The following is an 18,966-nucleotide window of genomic DNA, read 5'->3' on the forward strand; positions in this document are numbered from 1 at the left end:
CACCACCGTGTCTATAACAGAAATGCTGTCCCACCCTGAAGGCCCAGGTTCAACATGTTCACCACCGTGTCTATAACAGAAATGCTGTCACACCCTGAAGGCCCAGGTTCAACATGTTCACCACCGTGTCTATAACAGAAATGCTGTCACACCCTGAAGGCCCAGGTTCAACATGTTCACCACCGTGTCTATAACAGAAATGCTGTCCCACCCTGAAGGCCCAGGTTCAACATGTTCACCACCGTGTCTATAACAGAAATGCTGTCCCACCCTGAAGGCCCAGGTTCAACATGTTCACCACCGTGTCTATAACAGAAATGCTGTCCCACCCTGAAGGCCCAGGTTCAACATGTTCACCACCGTGTCTATAACAGAAATGCTGTCCCACCCTGAAGGCCCAGGTTCAACATGTTCACCACCGTGTCTATAACAGAAATGCTGTCCCACCCTGAAGGCCCAGGTTCAACATGTTCACCACCGTGTCTATAACAGAAATGCTGTCCCACCCTGAAGGCCCAGGTTCAACATGTTCACCACCGTGTCTATAACAGAAATGCTGTCCCACCCTGAAGGCCCAGGTTCAACATGTTCACCACCGTGTCTATAACAGAAATGCTGTCCCACCCTGAAGGCCCAGGTTCAACATGTTCACCACCGTGTCTATAACTGAAATGCTGTCCCACCCTGAAGGCCCAGGTTCAACATGTTCACCACCGTGTCTATAACAGAAATGCTGTCCCACCCTGAAGGCCCAGGTTCAACATGTTCACCACCGTGTCTATAACAGAAATGCTGTCCCACCCTGAAGGCCCAGGTTCAACATGTTCACCACCGTGTCTATAACAGAAATGCTGTCACACCCTGAAGGCCCAGGTTCAACATGTTCACCACCGTGTCTATAACAGAAATGCTGTCACACCCTGAAGGCCCAGGTTCAACATGTTCACCACCGTGTCTATAACAGAAATGCTGTCCCACCCTGAAGGCCCAGGTTCAACATGTTCACCACCGTGTCTATAACTGAAATGCTGTCCCACCCTGAAGGCCCAGGTTCAACATGTTCACCACCGTGTCTATAACAGAAATGCTGTCCCACCCTGAAGGCCCAGGTTCAACATGTTCACCACCGTGTCTATAAACAGAAATGCTGTCCCACCCTGAAGGCCCAGGTTCAACATGTTCACCACCGTGTCTATAACAGAAATGCTGTCACACCCTGAAGGCCCAGGTTCAACATGTTCACCACCGTGTCTATAACAGAAATGCTGTCACACCCTGAAGGCCCAGGTTCAACATGTTCACCACCGTGTCTATAACAGAAATGCTGTCCCACCCTGAAGGCCCAGGTTCAACATGTTCACCACCGTGTCTATAACAGAAATGCTGTCACACCCTGAAGGCCCAGGTTCAACATGTTCACCACCGTGTCTATAACAGAAATGCTGTCACACCCTGAAGGCCCAGGTTCAACATGTTCACCACCGTGTCTATAACAGAAATGCTGTCCCACCCTGAAGGCCCAGGTTCAACATGTTCACCACCGTGTCTATAACAGAAATGCTGTCACACCCTGAAGGCCCAGGTTCAACATGTTCACCACCGTGTCTATAACAGAAATGCTGTCCCACCCTGAAGGCCCAGGTTCAACATGTTCACCACCGTGTCTATAACAGAAATGCTGTCCCACCCTGAAGGCCCAGGTTCAACATGTTCACCACCGTGTCTATAACAGAAATGCTGTCACACCCTGAAGGCCCAGGTTCAACATGTTCACCACCGTGTCTATAACAGAAATGCTGTCACACCCTGAAGGCCCAGGTTCAACATGTTCACCACCGTGTCTATAACAGAAATGCTGTCCCACCCTGAAGGCCCAGGTTCAACATGTTCACCACCGTGTCTATAACAGAAATGCTGTCACACCCTGAAGGCCCAGGTTCAACATGTTCACCACCGTGTCTATAACAGAAATGCTGTCCCACCCTGAAGGCCCAGGTTCAACATGTTCACCACCGTGTCTATAACTGAAATGCTGTCCCACCCTGAAGGCCCAGGTTCAACATGTTCACCACCGTGTCTATAACAGAAATGCTGTCCCACCTGAAGGCCCAGGTTCAACATGTTCACCACCGTGTCTATAACAGAAATGCTGTCCCACCCTGAAGGCCCAGGTTCAACATGTTCACCACCGTGTCTATAACAGAAATGCTGTCACACCCTGAAGGCCCAGGTTCAACATGTTCACCACCGTGTCTATAACAGAAATGCTGTCACACCCTGAAGGCCCAGGTTCAACATGTTCACCACCGTGTCTATAACAGAAATGCTGTCCCACCCTGAAGGCCCAGGTTCAACATGTTCACCACCGTGTCTATAACAGAAATGCTGTCACACCCTGAAGGCCCAGGTTCAACATGTTCACCACCGTGTCTATAACAGAAATGCTGTCACACCCTGAAGGCCCAGGTTCAACATGTTCACCACCGTGTCTATAACAGAAATGCTGTCCCACCCTGAAGGCCCAGGTTCAACATGTTCACCACCGTGTCTATAACAGAATGCTGTCACACCCTGAAGGCCCAGGTTCAACATGTTCACCACCGTGTCTATAACAGAAATGCTGTCCCACCCTGAAGGCCCAGGTTCAACATGTTCACCACCGTGTCTATAACAGAAATGCTGTCCCACCCTGAAGGCCCAGGTTCAACATGTTCACCACCGTGTCTATAACAGAAATGCTGTCCCACCCTGAAGGCCCAGGTTCAACATGTTCACCACCGTGTCTATAACAGAAATGCTGTCCCACCCTGAAGGCCCAGGTTCAACATGTTCACCACCGTGTCTATAACAGAAATGCTGTCCCACCCTGAAGGCCCAGGTTCAACATGTTCACCACCGTGTCTATAACAGAAATGCTGTCACACCCTGAAGGCCCAGGTTCAACATGTTCACCACCGTGTCTATAACAGAAATGCTGTCACACCCTGAAGGCCCAGGTTCAACATGTTCACCACCGTGTCTATAACAGAAATGCTGTCACACCCTGAAGGCCCAGGTTCAACATGTTCACCACCGTGTCTATAACAGAAATGCTGTCACACCCTGAAGGCCCAGGTTCAACATGTTCACCACCGTGTCTATAACAGAAATGCTGTCACACCCTGAAGGCCCAGGTTCAACATGTTCACCACCGTGTCTATAACAGAAATGCTGTCACACCCTGAAGGCCCAGGTTCAACATGTTCACCACCGTGTCTATAACAGAAATGCTGTCCCACCCTGAAGGCCCAGGTTCAACATGTTCACCACCGTGTCTATAACAGAAATGCTGTCCCACCCTGAAGGCCCAGGTTCAACATGTTCACCACCGTGTCTATAACAGAAATGCTGTCCCACCCTGAAGGCCCAGGTTCAACATGTTCACCACCGTGTCTATAACAGAAATGCTGTCCCACCCTGAAGGCCCAGGTTCAACATGTTCACCACCGTGTCTATAACAGAAATGCTGTCCCACCCTGAAGGCCCAGGTTCAACATGTTCACCACCGTGTCTATAACAGAAATGCTGTCCCACCCTGAAGGCCCAGGTTCAACATGTTCACCACCGTGTCTATAACAGAAATGCTGTCACACCCTGAAGGCCCAGGTTCAACATGTTCACCACCGTGTCTATAACAGAAATGCTGTCACACCCTGAAGGCCCAGGTTCAACATGTTCACCACCGTGTCTATAACAGAAATGCTGTCCCACCCTGAAGGCCCAGGTTCAACATGTTCACCACCGTGTCTATAACTGAAATGCTGTCCCACCCTGAAGGCCCAGGTTCAACATGTTCACCACCGTGTCTATAACAGAAATGCTGTCCCACCCTGAAGGCCCAGGTTCAACATGTTCACCACCGTGTCTATAACAGAAATGCTGTCCCACCCTGAAGGCCCAGGTTCAACATGTTCACCACCGTGTCTATAACAGAAATGCTGTCACACCCTGAAGGCCCAGGTTCAACATGTTCACCACCGTGTCTATAACAGAAATGCTGTCACACCCTGAAGGCCCAGGTTCAACATGTTCACCACCGTGTCTATAACAGAAATGCTGTCCCACCCTGAAGGCCCAGGTTCAACATGTTCACCACCGTGTCTATAACAGAAATGCTGTCACACCCTGAAGGCCCAGGTTCAACATGTTCACCACCGTGTCTATAACAGAAATGCTGTCACACCCTGAAGGCCCAGGTTCAACATGTTCACCACCGTGTCTATAACAGAAATGCTGTCCCACCCTGAAGGCCCAGGTTCAACATGTTCACCACCGTGTCTATAACAGAAATGCTGTCACACCCTGAAGGCCCAGGTTCAACATGTTCACCACCGTGTCTATAACAGAAATGCTGTCCCACCCTGAAGGCCCAGGTTCAACATGTTCACCACCGTGTCTATAACAGAAATGCTGTCCCACCCTGAAGGCCCAGGTTCAACATGTTCACCACCGTGTCTATAACAGATTTAAAAGGGCTGTTCAGGTATTAAATGTTTCAAGAAAGGAGTGGATATATTTGGCCTGGCGAAACGGTTTTATGCACTTATTGAATGGAAGCTGTTTTTTACTCCGCTGGTCTTGGCTGGTCTCAGGAAGAAATGAAGACTCCTCACTGTCTGAGACCGAGTCAAGACAGAGGACAAATGTATCCTACACAGAGACAAGACAGACACTCAAAGAGACCGGTCTCGAGTACTACAACACTGCTTCTCTCTCTCTCCCCCTCACATAGCTCTGTCTGTCTGTCTGTCTGTCTGTCTGTCTGTCTGTCTGTCTGTCTGTCTGTCTGTCTGTCTGTCTGTCTGTCTGTCTGTCTGTCTGTCTGTCTGTCTGTCTGTCTTACATCACCCCCTGTAGACAGTCCTCCATGGACTGCCTGTCTGCCTGCCTTACATCACCCCCTGTAGACAGTCCTCCATGGCCTGCCTGCCTGCCTGTCTGCCTTACATCACCCCCTGTAGACAGTCCTCCATGGCCTGCCTGTCTTACATCACCCCCTGTAGCCAGTCCTCCATGGCCTGTCTGTCTATCTTACATCACCCCCTGTAGACAGTCCTCCATGGCCTGCCTGCCTGCCTTACATCACCCCCTGTAGACAGTCCTCCATGGCCTGAAGTTCCTGTACCTCAGGGCAGTGGGGTCCACAGTGGAGGGACAGGAGTCTTCTGGCCCTGGAGATCACAGAGAGAGCTGGACCTGGGAAACCCCTGAGAGAGAGGGAGGTAGAGAAAGAGGTTAGAGTGGGGATGGAGAGGGTGAGGTGGAAAGAGTGGGGAAAAAGGCAGAGAGAGACGGTGGGGGGGGGGGGGAGAAGAGAGATGGTGAGGCAGAGCCAGAAACATATAGCTGTATATGATTGGCTCTCTCCTGCCTCAGCCCTTCAGTGGGAGTTGTTCTCACCCATTGAAGTGTAGCTGTGCCAGTTTAAAGAGCTGACGTCCCAGTTCAATACTGTCCTCTCCATACTGGGAACGGATGGCTAAAACACTATGCTCCAACTGGGACGCTGCCCCTCGCCACTCACCTACACAGAGACACAGAGACACAGAGACACAGTCACTACAAGAATGACGAGAGGGCAGGTGCACACACACACACACACACACACACACACACACACACACACAAAGAGAAACAGAGAGACATGCACGCTCGTGTGCGCACACACACACACACCACTGTCCTCCTCACCCATAGTGGAATATGCTCTGGCCATGGCATCAGCCAGTTGTCCCTGTAGAGAATGAGTCTCTTTTAGGAAGACACCAGCCTGAGACACTGCTCTCTGTAACAACCTGACAGACTGGTCTAGAGCGAGCGAGGAGGAGGAGGGAGAAGGAGGGAGGGAGGGACAGAGACGGTGAGGGAAGGCAGTGATAGAAGGAAGAGAGAGAGAGGTTAGGTTAGGAGGGCCAGTAAGACTTTTCCCACCTTGTTTCTCACATAAACAACATTGATCTCATGTCAAAACATAACACATTTTCACAAGGAAAATGACATGACCAACATCTCTAACCCCAGCCAGTCATATTCCATATCATAAGCAGGTACACACACACCTGGTCTGTCTGTCTCCAGGAGGTCCACTGCCTGCTCCAGCTGAACCCTGACCTCCTGCAGTCTGAGGTCCAGTTCGGAGCGTGACACACGATGACCACAAGACGACCGCACACACACGCACCACCCTGCACCGTCCACGCTGCACTGCTGAGAAACACACACACACACACACGTTGGTTGATTGATGATGAATGGGATAGTTTAGCACCATCTACTCTGACTAGATTTTGGGGATGAATTACTAGTCTAAGTAAAACAGAAGTGGGCAGTTGAAACGTTTTGACAAAATAGAAACAATTTACTGAGAAGAAGAAGAGAAGAGAAATGTAAATAAAGATGAGAAACGCCCACCTTTACAGGCCCCTTGCACTTCCCACAATGCAGATGTGCGTCTGGCCCATCCCCCTGCTCCAGACCGCAGGCCTGACAGATACACAGGAAGTGGTACTGCTCCTGTAGGAGGCGCCGACGCTCACACAACACCATCCTGCTGCTGTGAGGACCTGAGAGGGGGAGGAGGGGAGTGATGGTGAGAGGGAGATGGGGGGGAGAGGGGGAGGAGGGAAGTGATGGTGAGAGGGAGATGGGGGGGAGAGGGGGAGGAGGGAAGTGATGGTGAGAGGGAGATGGGGGGGGAGAGGGGGAGGAGGGAAGTGATGGTGAGAGGGAGATGGGGGGGAGAGGGGGAGGAGGGAAGTGATGGTGAGAGGGAGATGGGGGGGGAGAGGGGGAGGAGGGAAGTGATGGTGAGAGGGAGATGGGGGGGAGAGGGGGAGGAGGGAAGTGATGGTGAGAGGGAGATGGGGGGAGAGGGGGAGGAGGGAAGTGATGGTGAGAGGGAGATGGGGGGGAGAGGGGGAGGAGGGAAGTGATGGTGAGAGGGAGATGGGGGGGAGAGGGGGAGGAGGGAAGTGATGGTGAGAGGGAGATGGGGGGGAGAGGGGGAGGAGGGAAGTGATGGTGAGAGGGAGATGGGGGGGGGAGGGGGAGGAGGGAAGTGATGGTGAGAGGGAGATGGGGGGAGGGGGAGGAGGGAAGTGATGGTGAGAGGGAGATGGGGGGAGAGGGGGAGGAGGGAAGTGATGGTGAGAGGGAGATGGGGGGGGGGGAGGGGGAGGAGGGAAGTGATGGTGAGAGGGAGATGGGGGGGGGAGGGGGAGGAGGGAAGTGATGGTGAGAGGGAGATGGGGGGGGAGGGGGAGGAGGGAAGTGATGGTGAGAGGGAGATGGGGGAGAGGGGGAGGAGGGAAGTGATGGTGAGAGGGAGATGGGGGGGGAGGGGGAGGAGGGAAGTGATGGTGAGAGGGAGATGGGGGGGGGGAGGGGGAGGAGGGAAGTGATGGTGAGAGGGAGATGGGGGGGAGGGGGAGGAGGGAAGTGATGGTGAGAGGGAGATGGGGGGGGGGAGGGGGAGGAGGGAAGTGATGGTGAGAGGGAGATGGGGGGGAGAGGTGTGTAGGGAAGTGATGGTGAGAGGGAGATGGGGGGGAGAGGGGGAGGAGGGAAGTGATGGTGAGAGGGAGATGGGGGGAGAGGGGGAGGAGGGAAGTGATGGTGAGAGGGAGATGGGGGGGGGAGGGGGAGGAGGGAAGTGATGGTGAGAGGGAGATGGGGGGGAGAGGGGGAGGAGGGAAGTGATGGTGAGAGGGAGATGGGGGGAGAGGGGGAGGAGGGAAGTGATGGTGAGAGGGAGATGGGGGGGGGGGAGGGGGAGGAGGGAAGTGATGGTGAGAGGGAGATGGGGGGGGGGGGGGGGGAGGAGGGAAGTGATGGTGAGAGGGAGATGGGGGGGGAGGGGGAGGAGGGAAGTGATGGTGAGAGGGAGATGGGGGGAGAGGGGGAGGAGGGAAGTGATGGTGAGAGGGAGATGGGGGGGGGGAGGGGGAGGAGGGAAGTGATGGTGAGAGGGAGATGGGGGGGGGGAGGGGGAGGAGGGAAGTGATGGTGAGAGGGAGATGGGGGGGGGGAGGGGGAGGAGGGAAGTGATGGTGAGAGGGAGATGGGGGGAGGGGGAGGAGGGAAGTGATGGTGAGAGGGAGATGGGGGGGGAGAGGGGGAGGAGGGAAGTGATGGTGAGAGGGAGATGGGGGGGAGAGGTGTGTAGGGAAGTGATGGTGAGAGGGAGAGATGGGGGGGAGAGGGGGAGGAGGGAAGTGATGGTGAGAGGGAGATGGGGGGGGAGAGGGGGAGGAGGGAAGTGATGGTGAGAGGGAGATGGGGGGGGGGGGGGGAGGAGGGAAGTGATGGTGAGAGGGAGATGGGGGGGAGGGGGAGGAGGGAAGTGATGGTGAGAGGGAGATGGGGGGGGGAGAGGGGGAGGAGGGAAGTGATGGTGAGAGGGAGATGGGGGGGAGAGGTGTGTAGGGAAGTGATGGTGAGAGGGAGATGGGGGGAGAGGGGGAGGAGGGAAGTGATGGTGAGAGGGAGATGGGGGGAGAGGGGGAGGAGGGAAGTGATGGTGAGAGGGAGATGGGGGGGAGAGGGGGAGGAGGGAAGTGATGGTTGGGGAAGATAGAGTAAAATAACCACAAGGTGTATCATGTCTAGGAGTATAAACATTGAAAAAGGAGTTTCAGAAACTGAATCAGGAAACACAGAGGAAAAGAAACTGACGATGAAAGACTTGTCAGACAGACAGAAGAGAGACGTACAGATGAGAGAGAGGGACAGACAGAGACCGACAGATAGGAGGGAGACAGACAGACAGACGAGGGTCTCTTCTTCACCGTAACAGTGGAGGACTTCCTGTCCAGGACAGATGTCTCTGGATGCTCTGATAGAGACAGCTACTCCAGCTGATACGGAGACAGGAGCAGAACAGGCCTCAGGACCAGTAGCAACAGGCTCGGTGGAAACCAGTTCATCAGCAGAGCCTTGGTCTGTTTGAGATGAGACCAGGTGAGAGGTCCTGAAGTTGAGGCTTGTGTTGGGACAACAGGAGTGGTTTAGGATACTCAGTGTGGGGAATATTGCCGTGGCAATGCGCACTTCCTGGGTGGACTGCACCGCAGTAAAATCACCTGTAAGGTCATGGGAAGGTCAAAAAGGTCATTCTAAGGTCAGACAGGAAATGTTCTTTCTTTGTGTTTACGGAGTATGTCTACCTCCAAAATGGCAGCCTAATCCCTACATAAAACGCACTTACGTTGAGTCCCATGGGCCTTTGCAATAATAAACAGTGTTCTATATAGAGAATAGGGGCCCATGTTGAACACAAACTAAGTACGATAAAGACTTTAATCTGATCCAAAGACTTTCCATTATATTGACACGATTTTTTTATTTATTTTATTTATTTCACCTTTATTTAACCAGGTAGGCAGAACAAGTTCTCATTTACAACTGCGACCTGGCCAAGATAAAGCAAAGCAGTTCGACAACATACAACAACACAGAGTTACACATGGAGTAAAACCAAAGCCAAGATACTGTCTGCTCTAACAATGGAAATAGAATGTCCAGACAAAAGGCAGAAGGCAGGCGGGAACATTCTAGCCAATGAGACGGCAGATGTGCATGTGGGTTTCCCTGTGGCTTTCCCTGAGGCTCAGTTGGTAGAGCATGGTGTTTGCAACGCCAGCATGGTGTGTGCAACGCCAGGGTTGTGGGTTCGATTCCAGGGGGCCAGTACAAAAAAAAAAGCAAAATGAAGAAAAAAAAATGCATGAAATGAAATGTTTGCATTCACTACTGTAAGTCGCTCTGGATAAGAGCGTCTGCTAAATGACTAAAATGTCAAATGTAAAAAAATGAACAGCAGCACAACTCAGATATAAACATGTTTTTCTCAAAGTTGGCGCGGGGACGCCGCCGGGCTCTACTTCCATTAGTATATACGTAACAACCTATACATTACGAAACTTCTATTAGATCACATAACATGCTGACTACACCGGTCACCTTGCGGGCGCCAGCGTTGCAAAATAAATGTAAACATACGTGTTATTCAATTATTGCACCCACACTTGCTCGCGCGCGCCAACGAGCGTCTGCGTTGCCAAGCGCTAAAATAGAAGTCAGTTCTATTTGTGACAGTGAGCAAGTCCTGCCTCTCCCATCTCCTCATTGGTTTATTGGAGCAGGTACCCACGTGCCATCTCCTCATTGGTTATACCCACATGAGTGACTGAAAGATGAACTGAGTTCGGTCGGTCGTCAAGGTAACTATGAGATGCCAATCGCCATATAAATTCCAAAGAAGAAAAAGCCTGGAAGGAGGAGAGATGACTAGAAACGATTCGGTTGACCGTTTTATGTGTGGATTAATTGTCGGAGTAGAGGACCTTGTGCATTTCAGGTAAAATAACAATGTTTATATCCCAGGACAAATTAGCTAGCAACAGCAAAAAAAGCTAGCAATTGCAAGCTAGCTAGCTAAATTGCCATAAATGTTTAATGGTTTTCGACCTGTACCCAAATTAATTAATAGAATTGGTTCAGAGTTTTGTTTTGATATTTTAACCTGTGTGTCGTGATCGCGTTTGGTGTGTGTGAGGGGGGGGGGGGGACAAAATAAATTTGAGCAAGATAGAGCACCCGGTTTGGGTAAGGTGTTAGCCTCACTTAGCAAATTAGCAATTCAATTCTATGTTGACGAAATTCAACACCCTCTCATTGACCTCCATACAAAAATAATATCTCCAGTTGGTCAGCTTCACACTTTATTCTTGAGGACAGATGTTGGGGTGGAGTCAGCCCTCTCAGTTCACCTCTTCCTCTCTGACTGATCTAACACACTCACCTGTGTCTCTGAGCAGGCTCACTGCCTGGGCATTACATCTCAGCTGCAGCATGTGCCTCAGAGCTACACTTCCCAGCAGGCTTAGCTCCGGAGCCCAGGCCTCTCCCTCCTCGGGGGCCTGCGACTGGTTGCTGCACTTCCTGCTTTCAGAGGCTCCTCCTCTCTCCCAGGACACAGGTGGAGGTCCCGCCTGGCGCAGCCGCAGGTAGAGCGTTGCTATGGTGACAGAGCACAAGAAGCGCAGGCTGGGGGCGTGGCCATTCAGGTGAGGCAGCAGGTGGTAGACGCTCAGGTAGGAATCACCATGGTAGTAAGCAGAGGGGTCGTTGACCTCCGGCTCAGTTGAGGTGACGTCACTGGACCCAGAATTCTTCTTCTTTGGACGCATATTTTCTGTGATTGGCTTAGAACTGGAATTCTTGGAGCTAATCTTCTCTCTGATTAGTTTAGAATCATTATCCGCGTCTCTGATTGGTTCCCGTGCCTTCAGTACCTCCTTCACCCCCGCCTTTAATGCCACCCTCAGCGCCAGCTGTGACATCACTCCCGCAGTACTCAGCTCGGCTCCGATTGGACACTCCCAGCGATGATGCCACTCCCACGCGCCCCTACGACAACCCTCTGAGCAGTAGCGAGCGTAGCTGCACCCCTCACATGGCACAGGGCTCACCGTCTCCCCCAAACACTGATGACAGTGCCTCACCTCAGTCCCGAACACTCTTCCTGCTTCCTCCGTCTCCTCTCTTCTCCCTCCCCCCATCCCTGGTATAAGCACACAGCTGTAAGCCCTGTCCTCCAATATCACCTCTCCGGCCGCGATTCCCTTGGTGGCCACCAGGTGTCGCCCTTTTTCAGGGCTGAAGCACACGGACAAACCAGGAGAGAGACACGACACAGGAGCACTCCCATTCTGCTGCTGGGAGTTTGGGGACTTTGGGTTGGGCTTTGTTGAGTTGGTCCTGCTACACACACCCTCTGCATGGTGCCCTGCCCCCTGCTTGGCGGTGTTTAGCCCCTCTGTCCCGTTGGGGAAGTGGTTGAGGCACTGTGCCCGTCTGTCCTGTAGTTTGTGCTTCAGGTGACTTGGGTAGCCATGGTTCAGGGCTCTGTCGATGTCCTCGAGGCACTCCTGAGGAGAAGAAATACATTGGAGAAGCTCTGAAGTCAAACAATACAAAGATGGAACACACATATTTACACATTCACACGCAAGAGCGAGGGCACGCGCACACACACACGCGCACCTCAAAAAACAATATGTGAAATGGAAAGGTAAGCAGTGAAATCCTGAAGATTATATAAACTACCGAGAAGACTGGACGGCAGACGTAAACTACAGAGAAGACTGGACCTAAGACATAAACTACTGAGAAGACTGGACGGCAGACGTAAACTACAGAGAAGACTGGACGGCAGACATAAACGACTGAGAAGACTGTATGAAAAAAAAAGGGGAAAAAAATGTATGAAATGTTTGCATTCACTACTGTAAGTCGCTCTGGATAAGAGCGTCTGCTAAATGACTAAAATGTAAATGTAAAAATGACTGGACGACAGACATAAACTACTGAGAAGACTGGACGACAGACGTAAACGACTGAGAAGACTGGACGACAGACGTAAACGACTGAGAAGACTGGACGACAGACGTAAACGACTGAGAAGACTGGACGACAGACGTAAACGACTGAGAAGACTGGACGACAGACATAAACGACTGAGAAGTTCTCATGTTCACCATGTTCCACTCACCCTGTAGCGATGGAGGTGGAATAGTGCAGCAGAACGGTTGGCATAGCACAGAGACAGCTGCTCTGAGCTCAGAGACGCAAGACACACACCCTGCAGGAGAGAGGGGGGAGACAGGGAGGAGAGAGACACAGGGAGAGACACAGGGAGAGAGAGCATTTTTTATTTTGTTTTTTTAAAGGGGGTAGATCAGCTTTAATATTGCAGATAGATTGTAGCTTCCATCAATGTAATTGTCTGCATCATTTCCAATCCCCTATATATTTTGGGGTAAATAAATAAAATATATATATATATATATAAAAAGAGAAAAGAAAAGCACATTTTTTGTCCATTAAAATAACATCAAATTGATCAGAAATACACTGTAGACATTGTTAATGTTGTAAATGACTATTGTAGCTGGAAAGGGCTGATTTTTTAATGGAATATCTACATAGGCATACAGAGGCCCATTATCAGCAACCATCACTCCTGTGTTCCAATGGCACGTTGTGTTAGCTAATCCAAGTTTATCATTTTAAAAGGCTAATTGATCATTAGAAAACCCTTTTACAATTATGTTAGCACAGCTGAAAACTGTTGTCCTGATTAAAGATGCAATAAAACTGGCCTTCTTTAGACTAGTTGGGTATCTGGAGAATCAGCATTTGTGGGTTCGATTACAGGCTCAAAATGGCCAGAAACAAAGAACTTTCTTCTGAAACTCATCAGTCTATTCTTGATCTGAGCAATGAAGGCTATTCCATGCAAGAAATTGCCAAGAAACTGAAGATCTCATACAACACTGTGTACTACTCCTTTCACAGAACAGCACAAACTGGCTCTAACCAGAATAAAAAGAGGAGTGGGAGGCCCCAGTGCACAACTGAGCAAGAGGACAAGTACATTAGAGTGTCTAGTTTGAGAAGCAGAGACTTCACAAGTCCTCAACTGGCAGCTTCATTAAATAGTACCCGCAAAACACCAGTCTCAACTTCAACAGTGAAGAGGTGTATCCGGGATGCTGGCCTTCTAGGCAGAGTTCCTCTGTCCAGTGTCTGTGTTCTTTTGTCCATCTTAATCTTTTCTTTTTATTGGCCAGTCTGAGATATGGTTTTTCCTTTGCAACTCTGTCTAGAAGGCCAACATCCCAGAGTCGCCTCTTCACTGTTGACGTTGAGACTGGTGTCAAAAACAAGGACATTTCTAAGTGACCTCAAACTTTTGAACGGTAGTGATACCCAGACTATTTGCAGACTATTTGCCGCCCCCCTTTTTACACCACTGCTACTCTCTGTTATTATCTATGCATAGTCACTTTAATAACTCTACCTACATGTACATATTACCTCAATTACCTCGACTAACCGGTGCCCCCGCACATTGACTCTGTACCGGTACCCCCTGTATATAGCCTCCACATTGACTCTGTCCCGGTACCCCCTGTATATAGCCTCCACATTGACTCTGTACTGGTACCCCCTGTATATAGCCTCCACATTGACTCTGTACCGGTACCCCCCCTGTATATAGCCTCCACATTGACTCTGTACCGGTAACACCCTGTATATAGCCTCCACATTGACTCTGTACCGGTAACCCCTGTATATAGCCTCCACATTGACTCTGTACCGGTACCCCCTGTATATAGCCTCCACACTGACTCTGTCCCGGTACCCCCTGTATATAGCCTCCACATTGTTATTTTACTGCTGCTCTTTAATTATTTGTTTCTTTTATTTCTTATTTTGTACTCAACCCTTATTTCCCCCTTAAAGCTGCATTGTTGCTTCAGGGCTTGTAAGTCAACATTTCACTGTAAGGTCTACACCCGCTGTATTCGACGCACGTTTCAATTCATAAACCATGTGCCATGGAAAACGGTCCAGCGAAAGAAAGAGAGCGTGTTGATGAGAACACACACACACACACACACACACACACTACCTGTGAGTAGTGCAGGACAGCAGCAGTGTAGTCCCTGGCTTTAAACCTGGAGTTGCCCTCCTTCCGACATCTGGCAGCTCGCTCAAGGTCCTTCTGGACGGGATAGTCCTTAGAAATGCCCGACAGAAAGTCTACATCCTCTTGGCTGAAAGACAGTAAATGAAAGACGTTGACCTCATGGTTTCCATGTGTTTGACACCATTCCAGCCATTATTATAAGCCGTCCTCCCCTCAGCAGCCTCCTGTGCTGCTACAGTAAGTGTACTTTTTTTTTTAAGGATTCTTTGTCACCGATTAAAAAGGGCCATATGTTTCAAAAGCCATATTGTGAGGATGAGTATTGACGTTTCTAAAAGCTAAAACACAGCGACAGGATTGTGGTTCACTTGTGATAGTCCTGGGCAAAGTTAATGGCTGAACACTTAGGGAGAAGAGTCATAGCTAGAAGGGATCTAACAAACCATATAGTAAACACTTTCCTAACTTTAACCTAATTCTCCTAACCTGCTGCCTAAATTAATTCTCATAACCTGCTGCCTAAATTAATTCCCCTAACCTGCTGCCTAAATTAATTCTCCTAACCTGTTGCCTAAATTAATTCTCCTAACCTGCTGCCTAAATTAATTATCCTAACCTGCTGCCTAAAATAATTATCCTAACCTGCTGCCTGTGTTAATCCTCCTAAACTGCTGCGTTAATTCTCCTAACCTGCTACATTAATTATCCTAACCAGCTGTGTAAATTCCCCTAACCTGCTCCTTAATTTTTGCTAACCTGCTGAGAAAATGATCCACACGAAACAAAAACCGGATTCCTTCGAGCCATGACCTGGAAGAAAGTAGAATGCCGCCTAGAGCGTTATTTTGCTGTATGCTAGAGAGACGTGCATGTATAGGACACTCACATTATTTGAGACAGGCCAAAATCAAAGACCTCATCTATGTCCAACAGGGACGAGAAGCATTTCTTCTCATCAGGAGTGAGTCGGCTCCACTTCTGTTCAACATGCTTTTGCCACGCGACACAAGGCAGGTCCATTCTGTGAAACTAACTTTACTGTAGTTGGAGAGAAACTTCATGTGCGCTTCGGTGGTATTTTCACAAACTGCGTATCCATTTTGGGTTATACAGACTGCTACATCTCAATGTAAATTAGTAGTTGAGGCTCAAAATCAGCGCGCAGTTTCTCTTTTACTGCAGTCAACGAGAATCCGGAAGTCGCGATGTGACGACGTCACCGACATTGAAAGGCCGGTTTCCTGAAATCAGCGACGTTAACGGATCCCGAATCGGTTTCCACTAGTTATCACAACCACAAAGTTATGAAATCTCATAAAACAGAAATTAACTTTTTGGTCTTCATTTAAGTTTAGGATTAGTCATAAGGTTAGCAGTGTGGATAAGGGTAGGGTTAGTTTTAAAATCACATTTTAAGAAGATACATTTTTAGAAATAGGCAGGCATTATGACTTTGTGGCTGTGGTAACTACTGAAGACTCCAAATATGAACGTCTATGGTCGCGCAAATCGCGCAAAAAGCTTCAAAATAAAAGTCATCCGTTTATTTGAACACAATAGGCCTATCACAAATTGTAGTATATTGTTTCTGTTTCAAAGATGCGTTCTGTTTATCTGATCCTATCCTCCCATTTCATGCAATTTTAGGAGGTACTGAGACTTATTGTTGAGTTATTTGGTTATATGTTTAACGGATTGGCTACCGACTTGCCCTTGCTATTGATACAGAGATTTCTTTGCATCTGTGTTATTATTATTAAAAAATTGTATGTAGCTGCTGCCCACTCTACTCATTGACATAGAGGGAGACTTAATGTTGAACACTAAAGATATGGTCGACATGTTCGAACTAACTACGCATTACATTGCCTCAAGCGCAATTTCATATTCTGAGGTCTCTAACACACAAATACTGGTTCAGACCATTCATGAGGTCTATTACACACAGATACTGGTTCAGACCAGTCATGAGGTCTATTACACACAGATACTGGTTCAGACCATTCATGAGGTCTATTACACACAGACACTGGTTCAGACCATTCATGAGGTCTATTACACACAGATACTGGTTCAGACCATTCAAGAGGTCTATACACACAGATACTGGTTCAGACCATTCATGAGGTCTCCAACACACAGATACTGGTTCAGACCATTCATGAGGTCTCTAGCACACAGATACTGGTTCAGACCATTCATGAGGTCTCTAGTACACACAGATACTGGTTCAGACCATTCATGAGGTCTCCAACACACAGATACTGGTTCAGACCAGTCATGAGGTCTCTAGCACACAGATACTGGTTCAGACCATTCATGAGGTCTCTAGTACACACAGATACTGGTTCAGACCATTCATGAGGTCTATACACACAGATACTGGTTCAGACCATTCATGAGGTCTCTAGCACACAGATACTGGTTCAGACCATTCATGAGGTCTATTACACACAGATACTGGTTCAGACCATTCATGAGGTCTCTAGCACATAGATACTGGTTCAGACCATTCATGAAGTCTATTACACACAGATACTGGTTCAAACCATTCATGAGGTCTATTACACACAGATACTGGTTCAGACCATTCATGAGGTCTATTACACACAGATACTGGTTCAGACCATTCATGAGGTCTCTAACACACAGATACTGGTTCAGACCATTCATGAGGTCTATACACACAGATACTGGTTCAGACCATTCATGAGGTCTCTAGCACACAGATACTGGTTCAGACCATTCATGAGGTCTATTACACACAGATACTGGTTCAGACCATTCATGAGGTCTCTAGCACATAGATACTGGTTCAGACCATTCATGAAGTCTATTACACACAGATACTGGTTCAAACCATTCATGAGGTCTATTACACACAGATACTGGTTCAGACCATTCATGAGGTCTATTACACACAGATACTGGTTCAGACCATTCATGAGGTCTCTAACACACAGATACTGGTTCAGACCATTCAGTGATTTCAGGGTGTGTTCATTGTCATAGTGACAACTGCAAATAATACTTCAATGTACATTTAGACCTAATTAAAAATACTATATTAACTATTATTTAAATGTATCAATTGAACAACAAACACTGTTTAGCCCGCTCATCTTTTAGGTCTAAACTCATTGGCTCATTGCTAAAAAATATCTTCTAATGGTTGTAAATTCCTTTGGATTTTCTTTTTCACTGTGTTCAGTTGGGTCTTCATTTCCCCGACATGAATTCTCTATGCTGTAGACCTGTTTCACATTCAGCAATTAGCAAGAGCAAGACTGATTATTTCCCCCCCTAATAGGCCATCAGGCATAGTATTAAAAACAATTATCAAAATGAATGTCCTATTGCTTTTGTAGCCTATAGCTTTTCCAGGGATTTTTATGAGAATGGCCTATTTGGGAGAGGATTTGAGTAATATTGCGGAGAGGCTTGATGAATGGCCTATTGCGGAGAGGCTTGATGAATGGCCTATTGCGGAGAGGCTTGATGAATGGCCTATTGCGGAGAGGCTATAGCCTGTTGCGAACGGGAACAGCTTGAAGAGAGGCTAGTGATGTGAAGCGGAAGTAAGAAGCTAAATACAGTATTAGCTAGATATTAGGACTTTCATTAGATAAATACAGAATTAGCTAGATATTTGTCGTATGGATTTGACCAAAACGCAGCAAGAATATGTATATTCATCTTCTTTTTATTTTGAAGAAGGAGAAACAAATAAATATACAAAAAAAAAGAACAAAACAGTCCTGTCAGGTGCACAAACACTAAACAAGGAACAACTACCCACAAAATCCCATAGAAAACACACACCTCTTAAATAGGACCTTCAATTAGAAGCAACGAGGAGCAGCTGCTTCCAATTGAAGGTCAACCCCATTAACTAAACATAGAAATAGAAAGACTAGAACGAACATAGAAATATACTAACATAGAACAATATCCACAAACCCCGAAACACATAAAACAAACACCCCTTTTACATAAGAACATAGCCCAACAAACCCCGAACCACTCTAAACAAACACCCCCTACCACGTCCTGACCAAACTACAATAACAAATAACCCCTTTACTGGTCAGGACATGACAATATTAGGACATTCATTAGATAAATACAGTATTAGCTAGATATTAGGACATTCATTATCTAGATATTAGCGCTATAGGCTAAATATTAGGACATTCATTATCTAGATATTAGCGCTATAGGCTAAATATTAGGACATTCATTATCTAGATATTAGCGCTATAGGCTAAATATTAGGACATTCATTAGCTAGATATTAGGACATTCATTAGCTAAATACAGTATTAGCTAGATATTAGGACATTCATTAGATAAATACAGTATTAGCTAGATATAAGCGCTATAGGCTAAATATTCACCTGTCAAAGTGCAAAGAACAATAACTAACCAGA

The 18,966-nt window shown here is 48.2% G+C and overlaps 1 protein-coding gene across 2 annotated transcripts; it reads right to left on the reverse strand.

The window, feature by feature from the left end:
- Window positions 1-4,878: 4,878 nt before the first annotated feature.
- Window positions 4,879-15,761, reverse strand: smyd4 (SET and MYND domain containing 4). Of its 2 annotated transcripts, none has more exons than XM_029699468.1 (10): window positions 15,423-15,761; window positions 14,519-14,663; window positions 12,593-12,682; window positions 10,841-11,969; window positions 8,826-9,119; window positions 6,451-6,602; window positions 6,099-6,243; window positions 5,731-5,847; window positions 5,440-5,563; window positions 4,879-5,246 (listed from the first exon to the last, which is right to left on the reverse strand). In XM_029699468.1, the coding sequence occupies exons 1-10, from the start codon at window positions 15,554-15,556 to the stop codon at window positions 5,117-5,119; spliced, it is 2,460 nt and encodes an 819-aa protein (XP_029555328.1). In that variant the 5' UTR covers window positions 15,557-15,761; the 3' UTR covers window positions 4,879-5,116. The 2 variants fall into 2 exon arrangements, with proteins under 2 accessions (XP_029555328.1, XP_029555327.1); XM_029699467.1 differs by having other exon boundaries at window positions 6,099-6,246; window positions 15,423-15,760.
- Between the last annotated feature and the right edge of the window lie 3,205 nt (window positions 15,762-18,966).

This window comes from Salmo trutta, chromosome 19, assembly GCF_901001165.1.
Source record: "Salmo trutta chromosome 19, fSalTru1.1, whole genome shotgun sequence".
Lineage (NCBI taxonomy): Eukaryota > Metazoa > Chordata > Actinopteri > Salmoniformes > Salmonidae > Salmo > Salmo trutta.